Source organism: Pelobates fuscus, chromosome 2 (genome assembly GCF_036172605.1).
Source record: "Pelobates fuscus isolate aPelFus1 chromosome 2, aPelFus1.pri, whole genome shotgun sequence".
NCBI classification, from domain to species: domain Eukaryota; kingdom Metazoa; phylum Chordata; class Amphibia; order Anura; family Pelobatidae; genus Pelobates; species Pelobates fuscus.
The window spans coordinates 291,646,940-291,661,568 of record NC_086318.1 but is presented as its reverse complement, the minus strand read 5'-3'; the positions used below and the strand labels follow the sequence as shown (position 1 = coordinate 291,661,568).

At 37.9% G+C, this 14,629-nt stretch overlaps 1 protein-coding gene across 1 annotated transcript in view; it reads left to right on the top strand.

Annotated features, from left to right (window-relative positions):
* KIF25 (kinesin family member 25) overlaps nucleotides 1-14,629 on the top strand; it is a 132,009-nt gene that overhangs the window by 40,858 nt on the left and 76,522 nt on the right. Inside the window, exon 5 of the mRNA XM_063441780.1 lies at nucleotides 14,010-14,113. Coding sequence (XP_063297850.1) covers nucleotides 14,010-14,113 — 104 coding nt within the window. The remainder of the gene's footprint in view (nucleotides 1-14,009; nucleotides 14,114-14,629) is intronic.

Sequence of the window (14,629 nt, the reverse complement as noted above, 5' to 3'; positions counted from 1 at the left end):
GTGGTTATAGTGCAAGGAGAGTCTTGTGCCTCTTTTTTTGAACAAACCGTTTTTTTTATTTACATTCTTTATTTTTGACATGCAAAATAGCATGAAATTGTTGACAAATACCAAAATACAAACATTTACATGCTGACGGCACCAGTGACAGTTGGAAGAAAGGTTTTATGGATATAAGGTAAATATAAAATGGGCTACTAGAGCAGGTAGGCCCTCGCCTGGGAGCTAGTAGGGACCTAAGAATTCGGTAGGCGAGGTAGCTAGCGAGCTGTGTCACACTTAAGAGTCGGGAAGGGACTTGTTTGGGATCGCATGACAATGGCCTATAGAAGCCTTGAGAGTGAGTGTGTTGGAGCTGGCAATGCTGCATGGAAGCTGGGTAAACTACAAAGTAGCTTCAACAACTGTGAAGCAACGAGTGATAAGAGTGGGATACTAGTTATTAGTATTAGTGGTGCCCAATATCCCCTAGGGGGTGAAATACTAAGGTGCGCCCCGTGGACAATGTAAATAAACTGTAAACATAAATTTAATCAAAGTAACTATATAAAAGAAAGAAAAATTTTCCACTGGTGGGACACCACTAATCACTCTCTCTACATCACAGAGATGTAGTCTGGATTAAAGCATGGCCATTCAGCAATTTTCCACAGGTCGAGGCACAAAGGGAACTACTTTGTATAGACATCCCAGGAACAGCCTGCAGGTGGGTATTGGTGCTAGACTGCAAAGGTAGAGAGGATGTGCACACACCATCCTGGGAGTACTCCCATCAGGGAGGGCCACAAACCCAGGAAATTCAATAGAACAATGTAGAACAATGTAGTTCAGGGCACACTTGGTGGTTTCTTCACTAGGCAGCTTTATTATAAAGTGCAGAACAAACACAATGTTTCGGCTCTAACAAACCCAGTGGCCTAGCCATATTTATACCTCACATAAGTAATAAAATCACAATCACTGGTAACAGTCAATAATCACAGCATGATAGGCAATCAATAGTTAAAATAGAAATATAACTCATATGTGCAGTAAATACCATTAAAAACTATTTCCCCCCATTACCTTCAACATTACCTATGAGTAGAGATACTGACTTATGGAGGAATATAGTTTTTAAAGGATCACTATAGGGTCAGGAACACAAACATGTATTCCTGACCCTGTAGTGTTAACACCACCATCTAGACCCCCTATCCCCCACATGCCTCTATAAATATAGCAAAATCTTACTGTATTCAAGCCAGAAGCTGTAACTCTGCATGGTGTTCGACTCAGAAAAACAAGCAGTCTGCTGACATCATCAGAAGTGGTAGCCTGATCCAATCACAATGCTTCCCCATAGGATTGACTGACAAAGAGGCAGATCAGGGGCAGAGCCAGCATGATTCAAACACAGCCCTGGCCAATCAGAATCTCCTCATAAAGATGAATTGAATCAATGAATCTCTATGAGGGAAGTTCAGTGTCTGCATGCAGAGGGCGGAGATACTGAATGTTTGGATGCATTTTAGGCAGCCATGACCCAGGAAGGATCTCTAACAGCTATCTGAGGAGTGGCTAGTGAAGTTATCACTAGGCTGTAATGTAAACACTGCATTTTCTCTGACAGTGTTTACAGCAAAAAGACTGAAGATAGATAGAACACCATTTTAAATGTAACATTTAGACCACTATTATAAATAGATAAACGCATGCAAATATAACATATATTGTGTTTATGCAATTTAAACATTTTCTGTTGTCATAGTTTGCCTGCAAGTATCTAAGAACACTGCAGTATTTCCTCAGTTTCCCGTTAAATGCCAACAGGGCATTTCAGACAATGTTTAACTAAGTAACCACAAGCTACATGCTAAACTTAACATCTGGTTTAACCCCTTAACCCCTTAAGGACCAAACTTCTGGAATAAAAGGGAATAATGACATGTCACACATGTCATGTGTCCTTAAGGGCTTAAGGACACATGACGGAAATATTCCGTCATGATTCCCTTTTATTCCAGAAGTTGTGTCCTTAAGGGGTTAAGATTAATTTGTGTCCTTTAAATCTGCCTTTCTATGAGAAATAACTTTTAAAGTAAATCCCGTTTTCTTCTAAACATCAGATGTAAGATTTTGTAGTCCCAATTTTTTACAATAACACAAATCTCAGCCTTTGATGCATCATCTCTGCTTTGTTATTTTCTAGCTACGACATGTAAACCAAAGTAGACATTCTGCCTGTTCTTGTCTTCCAAAATGAAGCATTTGTATTCTTCAAAAGACTATAAAACATGGTTATCATTCAAAGGCTTTATTTTATTACTTTAAAAAGTGACAAGGTACCGTATATTGCAATGTTGTACTGTTTAATGAGTATTAGAATGAAATATACTTGTTGTCTATTACGATACCAGATGTACCGGATGATATATTGTTCATCTTATGATATGGTGATCCGCTGAAATGAATTGCTATTCTTTTGCTATAAATGCTGTATTTTCTATTTTTTTTTTTTAAATATAATTTCTGTTTATGGCAAAATGTTTTTCTATAGATTTGGAGTTACTATCTTGTACTTATGACAATTAGGGAGCAGGAGTCACAGTGAGTTGAAAATACTACATGATAAAGTCAGTGGGCAATTAACCACCCATTCACCCTTTCCACCCTGAAGAAAACATTTTACCACACATCCAGTTTGTAGCGTCACTGACTGTCCTTCAGAGTGAAAACAACATAATGCCCTTTTCTCATCTGCAGCTGCAGAGGTAGCACTAGCAGACGCTGCAGAGGTAGCACTAGCAGACACTGCAAGAGTCAGCCAGTCATGTGGAAACCACAACAATAAAGTTACTTGGGAAAAAAAGGTGGAGTGATTTACATTTTTTAATTTTTTTTATTTACTGCCAGATTTTAGAAGAATACTTTTACTAATCTTGAAACAACTTTAACAGTAGAGGTGTGCGACTTGGATCTCAGCTAGCATTTGATGAAGCCTCAAGTTTCAAAGTGAAGAGTAGGGTAACCCAACTTGGGGAGACTGAGCTTAAAGGGAAATGTTTTGGAAATTTGTAAGTGTTGTAGATTCAGAAAACGCACTGTTGACAGTATTCGGTGGATATGACAAAAGCTGCTGGGCAGAGCAGGCCACACACCCTTCTTCATTCCAGATTGTTACTTGCCTGCTCTCACAACCATTTCGACACAATTTGTCTGATTGCTTGCAATATGTTTGCTAAAGTATGCTTTTCTACCATCACTACAGGGAGTGCAGAATTATTAGGCAAGTTGTATTTTTGAGGATTAATTTTATTATTGAACAACAACCATGTTCTCAATGAACCCAAAAAACTCATTAATATCAAAGCTGAATATTTTTGGAAGTAGTTTTCAGTTTGTTTTTAGTTTTAGCTATTTTAGGGGGATATCTGTGTGTGCAGGTGACTATTACTGTGCATAATTATTAGGCAACTTAACAAAAAACAAATATATACCCATTTCAATTATTTATTTTTACCAGTGAAACCAATATAACATCTCAACATTCACAAATATACATTTCTGACATTCAAAAACATAACAAAAACAAATCAGTGACCAATATAGCCACCTTTCTTTGCAAGGACACTCAAAAGCCTGCCATCCATGGAGTCTGTCAGTGTTTTGATCTGTTCACCATCAACATTGCGTGCAGAAGCAACCACAGCCTCCCAGACACTGTTCAGAGAGGTGTACTGTTTTCCCTCCTTGTAAATCTCACATTTGATGATGGACCACAGGTTCTCAATGGGGTTCAGATCAGGTGAACAAGGAGACCATGTCATTAGATTTTCTTCTTTTATACCCTTTCTTGCCAGCCACGCTGTGGAGTACTTGGACGCGTGTGATGGAGCATTGTCCTGCATGAAAATCATGTTTTTCTTGAAGGATGCAGACTTCTTCCTGTACCACTGCTTGAAGAAGGTGTCTTCCAGAAACTGGGAGTTGAGCTTGACTCCATCCTCAACCCGAAAAGTACCCACAAGCTCATCTTTGATGATACCAGCCCAAACCAGTACTCCACCTCCACCTTGCTGGCGTCTGAGTCGGACTGGAGCTCTCTACCCTTTACCAATCCATCCATCTGGCCCATCAAGACTCACTCTCATTTCATCAGTCCATAAAACCTTAGAAAAATCAGTCTTGAGATATTTCTTGGCCCAGTCTTGACGTTTCAGCTTGTGTGTCTTGTTCAGTGGTGGTCGTCTTCCAGCCTTTCTTACCTTGGCCATGTCTCTGAGTATTGCACACCTTGTGCTTTCGGGCACTCCAGTGATGTTGCAGCTCTGAAATATGGCCAAACTGGTGGCAAGTGGCATCTTGGCAGCTGCACGCTTGACTTTTCTCAGTTCATGGGCAGTTATTTTGCGCCTTGGTTTCTCCACACGCTTCTTGCGACCCTGTTGACTATTTTGAATGAAACGCTTGATTGTTCGATGATCACGCTTCAGAAGCTTTGCAATTTTAAGAGTGCTGCATCCCTCTGCAAGATATCTCACTATTTTTAACTTTTCTGAGCCTGTCAAGTCCTTCTTTTGACCCATTTTGCCAAAGGAAAGGAAGTTGCCTAATAATTATGCACACCTGATATAGGGTGTTGATGTCATTAGACCACACCCCTTCTCATTACAGAGATGCACATCACCTAATATGCTTAATTGGTAGTAGGCTTTCGAGCCTATACAGCTTGGAGTAAGACAACATGCATAAAGAGGATGATGTGGTCAAAATACTAATTTGCCTAATAATTCTGCACGCAGTGTATTCAGCATGTAGCAGGTAAGATCAATAGCGTTGCTGCCCTTACAGATCCACTCCCAACCTGACATGCTGACAAGGTTGAGAGAAAAAACTGAGCACAAGTCCAAAGTGCAGGCAAATCTATTGGTTGATGAACAGCACTGTTTTGGCTCCTACCAGAGCCTTTATCAAGAACCTGCCTGCACTGTAGACCTATACCCAGTATTTTCTCTTATTGCTTATTAGTTGTGGAGTTTGGTCATCTCTGGACTGGAGGCACTGTCACTACCTCTTACATGTGCCTACCTAATTTATTTTTAAGGTTTTACCTCCTCCACTGTTTCCACTATTCACAGACACCATGGGCTGCACCTGTCATGAAATCCCCCCAAAAATGTTCCAGAGTGAGCTGGCGAACATACCCCTGGGATGATATGGACTGGGAGTCTGTCTGTCTCTGTTGCCTAGTGGCACTTGGCTCAGTATCCTCTCTGCTCTGCCCAAGGGTGGTAGTAGTCTAGGAGGTACCGATTGTGGTAGCTGGTTTAACAGAATCAGATACAGCACCAGTGGACCTGCTGCCTGCTCTATCTAGTTCTTTCTCTTTCTGCTTCTTTCCTCAGTAATACAGACTTTTGGTGTCTTTGCATAGATGTTAGTTCATACTGGCATTAATGAGATGACCTTTTACGGACAAAAGTAATGACAAACTTTGCTTTGGCGCTATATATTGGCCTCAGTCCTTCACTATGTAGCTGATGGAGTAATGCAATGGATTTGCATTGGTGGCAGTAGTTGTTGTAACAATACTAGCCTCTAAACTAGCACTTGGTTGACTAATGCTTATCAGAAATGAGGTGGTAGTACTCTCAATTGGAACCCCACAAAAATACATTCCCCGACCGGTCTCCGCTCGTGAGGTTCCTGTACGTCCACCAGGCAAGGGAAGTGCTTCCTTTCAGGGATACGATTGCTCCCCTTGGTTGGCGTTCGTCTATATGAAATGGCGGCCACCCAGGGGAGCACTCGTTAATTACTTCTCTTGTGGTTTTGCACTTGTTATTGATTGGTGTGAACATTCTAATTGGGGTACCGAGATGGTCCCTGTTCGGGAGACGAATGGGTGCTGTTCGTATGGGCGCTCCCAAACGGGCTAACAGGGCACAATACACTAAATACATGGTGAAACAAGGGGAAACACATGAATAAGCAGTGGTTCTGATACAACCTCAGCACCACCACCAAGAGCATACATTGGATAAACTACTTGGGTATTCTGCTCTACCTCTTCAGTAAAGTTGAGGGTACAGACAAAGTCTCTGCTGAGCTTTCCCTTAATTCCCTCTTTTTGGGGCTATATAAAATAGGGTGTAACACAGGAACCAGCAACAAGTAATAGTTACATAGCTGAAAAGAGACATGCGTCCATCAAATATAGCCTTTCTCACAACTGTTTTTGCTGTAGATGGAAAAGAAGCCAAAAAAGCCAATTTGAAGCTCCTCCAATTTTTCAACAAACTGGGAAAAAAATATCTCTTGACCACAGAATGGGAGTCAGAGATCTCCTTTGATCAAGAAGCTATTAACCTACTAATTAAAAAAATGATATCCCTGGATATTATGTTTTTGCACTTATTCATTCAATTGCTGTTTAAACACTTGTATAGACCTTGATAAAACCACCCCTTCAGGCAGAAAATTAGATATCCTTATTATGAAAAACAAACATTTACTTTGCCTTAGACAACCTTGTGCCCTATGTATAGTCCTGTTTATGAGTAGATTTCCAGACCATGGTTTGTACTGGCCTCCGAATATATTTGTATAATGATATAGTATCCCCTCTGGGGAGCTGTTTTTCCAAACTAAATAATTTTAAATTTGTTTTATTAATTTTGTAGCCCACCTCTGCGCTTTTTCTAATGCCATAATATCCTTCTTTAGAACAGGTGCACAAAATAGCACAGCATATTCAATATGTGGTCTTACCAGTGATTTATAAAGAGGCAAAATGATATTTTCATCCCGAGAAGTAATGCCTCTATTTATACATACCTGACTGGACTTAGCAACTGCCGATTGACATTGCAAGTTGTTACCTAGTTTGTTGTCTATAATAATTGCTAAGTGCTTCTTATGTGTTGTTATCCCTAATTCACTAAAATTTTGAGTGTAAGTCGCTTGTGCATTCTTTACCCCAAAGTGCATAACTTTGCATTTTTCTACATTAAATGTCCTCTTCCATTTGAGTGCCAAGTCCCACTGATCTATCTAAATCCCTCTGCAACAAAGCAATATCCTGCTCACATTGTATTACTTTACAGAGTATTGTGTAATCTGCAAACACTGAAACTTGGTTTTCAATGCCTATATCAAGATAATTTATAAATTAAATAAATAGAAGTATTCCCAGAACAGAACCCTGAGGGACGCCACTTACCACTTTTGTTTAGCTTGCAAATTAACCATGAATGACAACTCTCTGTAATCTATGTTCAAGCTAATGTTCTACCTAAGAACATTTAGGCCAATGTCTTTTAGTTTGAACAGTAACCTATTGTCAGCTACTTGGCAAAATCTAAGTAGATCACATCCACCTCAAAACCCTGATCTACACTTCTACTTACTTCTTCATATAATGCAATTAGGTTAGTTTGACATGACCTATGTTTCATAAAACCATGTTGATTACTGCTAATAACAAAGTTCTTCCCAATGAATTCCTGAATATTATCCCTTGATAGTCCTTCAATATATTCCCAGTCATAGAAGTTAAGCTCACAGATATTTATAATTTCCAGGCAAGGATTTTGAACCCTTTTTAAATAGAGAAACGACATCTGCCATCCTCCAATCCTCCGGTATAATACCTGAAACAAAATAATCTTCAACAATTAAATACAGAGGTTCACTTATTTCCCCACTTAGCTTCTTAAGTACTCGTGGGTGAATACCGTCAGGCACCTGAGCTTTATTTACATTCTTTTTTTTTAACTGCTGTAGCACCTTGTCTCGAGTCATCCAATCACAAGTTATCTGCAAGTTTTTTTGCAGCAATCATTTGCATATCTCTTGCCATAGGATCCTCATTAATATATACTGAAGAAAAATAGTTATTTAAAATTTCTGCCTTTTCTTGGTCTTCATTAGCTAACAGACTCATCTCTGTTTCCAGTGTACCTACACTTTCATTTTTTGTTTTTTTACAATTGATGTACTTGAAAAAATATTGGGGGTTGGTTTTGCATTCTTTGGCTATCAATTTCTCATTTTCTAGTTTAGCCACTTTAATTGCCTTTTTGCAGGCATTATTGGCTTAAATATGATGACTCTGATTTGTCCGATTTAAATGCTTTAAATGCCCTTTTCTTATGTTTAATATATTGTTTTACTTCTCTACTAAGCCACATTGGTTTCAATTTGTTTCTTTTATATTTATTACCCAATGGTACATACTGATAAATGTACCTTTCTAATATTTGTTTGAATAGTTTCCATTTATCCCCAGTGGGTTTTTTTTCACTAAGGAGTTTGTCAGTCGATATGTTGTAGAGCTGCCCTAATCTTATTGAAATTTACTTTTTTTAAATTATATGTTTTAGTATACCCCACGTGCTTTTGCTTTTTTGAGTTTATTAAAAAAATTACCATATTGTGATCACTATTTCCCAAATGCTCCCCTACTTGAATGTTGGTCAAAAGATCAACATTGTTTGTTATAGTGAGATCCAGACAAGCATCCTTTCTAGTTGATGTTTGTACCAGTTGTGACATAAAAGTGTAATTTAACACATTCAAAAAACGGATTCCCCTTGCTGAAGTACTAGTCACTCTATCCCAAATTATAATAGTAACAAGAATGTGGGTGCTAGAAGATATAAATATAACATATGACACTCCTGTAATTTCTAGATATCTAATTGCTACTCACTTAGGTGCAATCCCAAATCACCAGCATAAAATGTTTGTGTGGTATGATGTTACTCATATATACAATTATACCATGCATACAAAATACAATCCAAACAATAATGTGTGTTATAAAATACATTCATACAGTGGTCTCATAAAAAATCTCACATATGTGTACATGCAGGATCCATCATTGTATATTAGAATGTATAACTGTCCTAATTCATCATATTAATACATTTAAACATACAATTTAAAAGACATATAAGGAAGCCTAGACAAAAAAAAAACACTAGAAAGAAGCCATAATATAGTAAATAGTATTTGCATAAAAAACTATGTTCAAATATATAATAATTTCTCTAAGACAATGCATATTTATTCATTTTTTTGTTATCTACAGTATTGGGCAGAATGTAATATACTTTTGGACTTTATGCGATAGTTATCTAACAATGAATATTGTTTTTAAACCACAGATGATTTGTATGCTCTCCTTCATTTATTATGCTTATAGTTGATTATTGTGCTCCTTGTTATTATTACTGTATCTTTTACGTTGACACACAGCTTTTATATAATGATTTGGAAACATATATATGGAGTTAAAATCTAATAAAATACATTTTTTTTTTCTTTTATTTATGATTACGTTAATTTGTCCAACAGTTGAGCTCCTGAAATAAGGGGACCTGTGTATGAAAATGGTTGCAATTTCTAAAGTTTCTTACAAAAATGTGTACAAATATTTCAGAATCTAACTTTATATATATTGATATATTTAATCTTGCTGTTTTTATTTAAAATCTTTTTTCCCTTTTACTTACATATATTTTTATAACTTTGCTGTTTTTATTTAAAACTTTGTCCCTTTTTTAATTTATATTTTTCTCCTTGCTGTTTTTATTTTTTTACTTTTTCCCTTTTTCTTATATATATTTTTATTCTTTGCTGTTTTTATTTAAACTTTGTCCCTTTTTTATCTATATTTTAAGAGGTGAATAAGGCCCTGCTCAAACAAGCTTACAATCTAACTTATGACTGAAATAGTTATGGTGACATAATATTCTGGCACCATCCTACTGGTTTTTTTTTGTATGGTTACTGGCAGCTTACAGCCAGGGCCAGATTAAGAGCCCAGTGGGCCTGGTGCTGACAATTATGATGGGGCCTAGTTACAGAATCTTATCGACCAAAAACACTAAAACAGTCATACCTCTCAAGCGTCATGTATCTGATAGAATTGGTGTTGGAGGTTATACTCAAAGGATGCAGCTATAGAAAAACACATACTGAATGCTAATCTCTCTCTAATTTATGCTGTCATCTTTCAAGTAAATCCATACCCCCTAACAGCAGTGTCCAGTGAAGCAGAAGATCAATGGGCGGGGTAAAAGGGTGGGCCACTGACGCGAATCACGTGACCAGAACTGCCAAAAGGGGCGAAGATGCCCAAAAGAATTGGAAGGCCAGCCTGGCATCAGTGTCCCTATGTATCACAGTGTCAGTGTCCCCATGTCGGCATGGGGACATTCAGACACTGGAGACACTGGGAGACATGGGGACACAGACATTTGGGGACACTGGGAGAAATGGGGTCACAGACACTAGGGACACAGACATTTGGGGGAACTAAGACACTAGGGACACTGAGAGACATGGGGACACAGACACTAGGGACACAGACATGGGGACACAGACATTTGGGGGAACTAAGACACTAGAGACACAGACAGGGGAACACAGACACTGGGAGACTAGGGGACACTGGGAGACATGGGGACACTAAGACACTTGGGACACTGGCTGGGAGGCATGGGGACACAGACACTTGGACACATGGGGCACTTGTGGACAGAGACATGGGGACACAGAGACATTTGGGGACACTAGAAACACAGAGACATGGGGACACAGACAATGGGAGACGTGGATACACTGAGACACTAGGGACACTGGAAGACATAGGGACACTGGGAGACTAGGGGACATGGAGACACCATGTCCCTAGTGTCTCCGTGTCCCAAAATGTCTCCCTATGTCTCAAAGCATCCCCATGTGTCTCAGTATCCCCATTTCTCACAGTGTCCCCTAGTGTCTCAGTGTCCCCATGTTTTCCAGTGTCCCCACGTCTCTCAGTATCCCCTAGTGTCTCAGTGTCCCCTAGTGTCTGTGTCTCAGTGTCCCCACGTGTCCCTGCTGCCTTTTCCTCCATCCTTTACTTACCTGAGCTGTAGTCTGTCTCTGCAGACTGTGAGGTGCTGTTTGGACTCTGTGCTGTGTACCTGCTCCCTCACGGATCAGTGAGTAGAGAGAGGCAGGGAGATGCTGTAACTTCCTATCCCTGCCTCTCTCCATACTCAGTATAACCCCTACTGGCTGGTGCTGGTATTGCAGAGTAATCTCCATTTATAAATATTTGCATTTGTATTGCTGGTATTACTGCAATACCGTCATGGCCAGGCAGCCTCAAATACCGGCTGTGCTTTAAAATACCGGTCAGGTGGCAAACATAAGAGTAGTGTGTAAAAAATAAAATATTTTTTTTTATAAAAAAAACACAACTTTTGTAAAAAAAAAAAAATTTTTAATTGGCCTATTCCATGGGCCTGGAGCTGCAGCTCCATCAGCTCCTATGTTAATCCGGCCCTGCCTACAGCATGACTCCTCTGTGCTACTCCGGCTAATGCAGAAGCTAAACACCCACAGCCTATCACTGGCTAGACACGGTAAAATGTACTCTCCATCTTAGCCATACCACCAGCGTGGGCTGGGCTGCAGACTGTTGGGAATCCTCATTCAAGTGTTAAACTGTTTGAAAATAGCTTAACACTAAACTTTGCAAAAAATCTTTTGAACCGGTTTGTTAGAATAAAGCTCCTGGTAATGGAAGAGTTTGGCCTGCAAGATGCATTCGTATAACCAGAAGCACACCTTATTTTTTATAACAGAAGATCTTTTATTAATTATTCACATAAAAATCTCATATTTCAGAAAATTCCCACTGTAAAATATGATAGCTTGAAGAAATTGTGTAATATCTATGACTTTAATAATCAACAAAGCAAAATTCTGATATCACATAAATACAAAACATATAACAAGAATGCACGGAAAAACAAATAGTTCACCTTCTTAGATGAGTGTTTCAAGGAGTGCCACCCAATGTTTCGACCTAAATGGGTCTTTATCAAGAATATAGTTTAAACATTAACATAAGAGAATATATATTTGCAAGAAATAATCAAATCGATGAAAAGGAGGTTAAAACACCCCCTTTCCCCTAGGAAATTACCAGGACAATACAGGTAGCTCAACAGACAGAAAAAAACTGTATAAATTACTTCATACTTATGTTTGGTCTCTTCACAAATGTAACATGCACAGCCATGATTTCAAGTCCACGATATGGATATGGCCAAAGTATTTGACGGGGCCAACCAGTTAGTGCAGGCAGACCAATCTTCCTTACATTCTCCTGATCTCCACTTGAGACTATAACATGGAGTATCATAATTGGGCCAGAACTCTTGCATGTTGAAAACATGTATTTGCCAACTTATATGTCCTCTTATATGCTGTAATGAGTAAGTTGGAGCAAATCAGTAAAGTAAACATCCACAGGAGAACTTGGGAAAGGGTTAGAATACTTTATTTTTGTGTGGCTTAAATATATAGTAAGGAGAGAGAGTATTGGTGCTAAATTCAGGGTCAAGTCCCACTCACCCACATTAAACATTTGAACTTATACACATAAGTGTTCACCCCTGTTCCACACATCTTCAATAACCTTTATATATAACCTTAACTTATAATACAAGTTTACAAAAAACTAAATATTAATACTGCACTCCAAATCTGATGCTGAGTAAAAGTATTTAATTTATATACTATGCAAGGTAATTAATTTGTGCATCACTTCAATCAAAAAAAGAGAATTGATAATATGTACAAATATATTTACATAAAGATTGCTGACTGCATTCTGTACACTGATTATATATATATATATATATATAAAAGATATAGCCAATATTTGTAGATCAGATGAAAATAATCCATTAAATTAAATCATTGTATAAATTCACTCAACAATTACATATATAGTACATACAGAAATTATTGCAAGTGGATAATTCATATGTTCTGTAAACTGTCTGCATAAATAACTGCTTAGTAAATATGTTTAAGAGACCAGATCCCAAAGACCACACTGTAATTGTGTATGATGCACTTGCAGTGCCAGTCAATAGTAGAGTTATGGGAACTGAAAAAAAGACAAAACTAAAAACTGAAAAAGAAAAAAAAGGTGGAAAAAAATGAAAAAAAGATAGAAAAATAAAGTGTCATATAAAAAATTCCTTTTGAGTACTCAAATGTCTTTATAAAATGAAAAAATGATTAAAAACAAAGAAAAAAAATATAGATGATAATGGTAAGATCTCACCAGACTAGAAGGGTACTGGGAGTACTTGGATCCAATACAGGTGGTGGCTTGGAGATGCCAGGTTTCTGTTGCCACGATCCCTGTTATGGTCAGCTTGCAAAAATGTGTGTTTATGATCTAGCCAAAGGGTAGCTGGTTGGTGGGATCGTGTGGAGAGCAGTGCTGCTTGGAATAAACGCTTGGTTCTCTTGCAGGGTGCAGATGCAGGTTACAGTTCACCGAGGGGCTGTATGCTCGGGATCGATATCGAAGGGATATTTGGTTTAAAGTTTACATTCACTTTAAAATACCTATCTATACCTTGTATTCCCCTAATGCCAACTTCTAAAACTGACTCACTCTGTCACACCACTATACTGTACTCAGAAAAATCTTTTTTTCATCATCTAAAACTCATTTTCATGATTCATGTGGCTGGGAACTTTCTCTCATTGCATGTGTCTTCATAGAAGCCACAACCACTTTAGAATGATCTCTGAAGATATTTTCTAGTTTTTCCAACATTGGATGGACATTGTGGGTGACGTTGGTGTGAGGGGTTGAGAGTCTTGCAATTTGCATCACTGGTAATACACACAGCCACAAATGAGGCACATCAACCTAAACCTCAAGCACACCAAGTTGTAAGGATGTCAAGGATGAAGGATGCATGTAATGTATATTGTGTGTGAATGAGAAGCATCAAAACACTAGTGAGGATTATGATTACCTGGCCAATATAACTGGACAGAACTTACAGGGGATTTTTGTTTTCATTCTTCTTCTCATTCCTATTTGGTCCTATTACTTACAGAGAATGGAAATTATAAATGTTAATAAATACACTGAAAATAACATAAATTGCAAGATTTAATGCTGTAATATTTCTCCTTTCGTTGTGTCTTAGATATTCAAACTAGATATATAATGCTTCAAGACTCTTTCCAAAATGTAAATGAAAAATATAATAAAGAAAAGCAAAGAAGAAAAGAACTACACAACAACTTAATTGTAAGTATTTAGGTTAACCAACGCACATATTGTTTGAATCATATATATTTAAACTAAAAACAGCTTTAGTTTCATTCTTTTTGCTTTTACAATAGGCATTTTTCTTAAATAATGACAATAATATTTTACAATTTAAAGATCAAGCCTAAATATTAAAGCAATTAAAATATTTTTACTATGCATTTGTTAAGACATCATTTTTTTTTTCATTAATATTTTTTATTGGGGTTTTACATCAGGCACAAAAGGTAAACAGGTTCCACAATGACAATGCATTATTTCACAGAGACATAATGTGTCAACTATTAAATCACAACACATAACCACAACACATAGGATTGTAACAATAAATCTAACAAGTTAGTTGGCGGATAAACTTGTGGACTTGTTATAGTATTTATATAACACATCTACACGTGACCTTCACCTGTAAATCACTGTAAGCGAAAAGGAGGAGAGGTGGACAAAAGGGAGAGGGGGAAAAGAGGGGAGGGGTTAGCAGGTAACAGCCAGGTG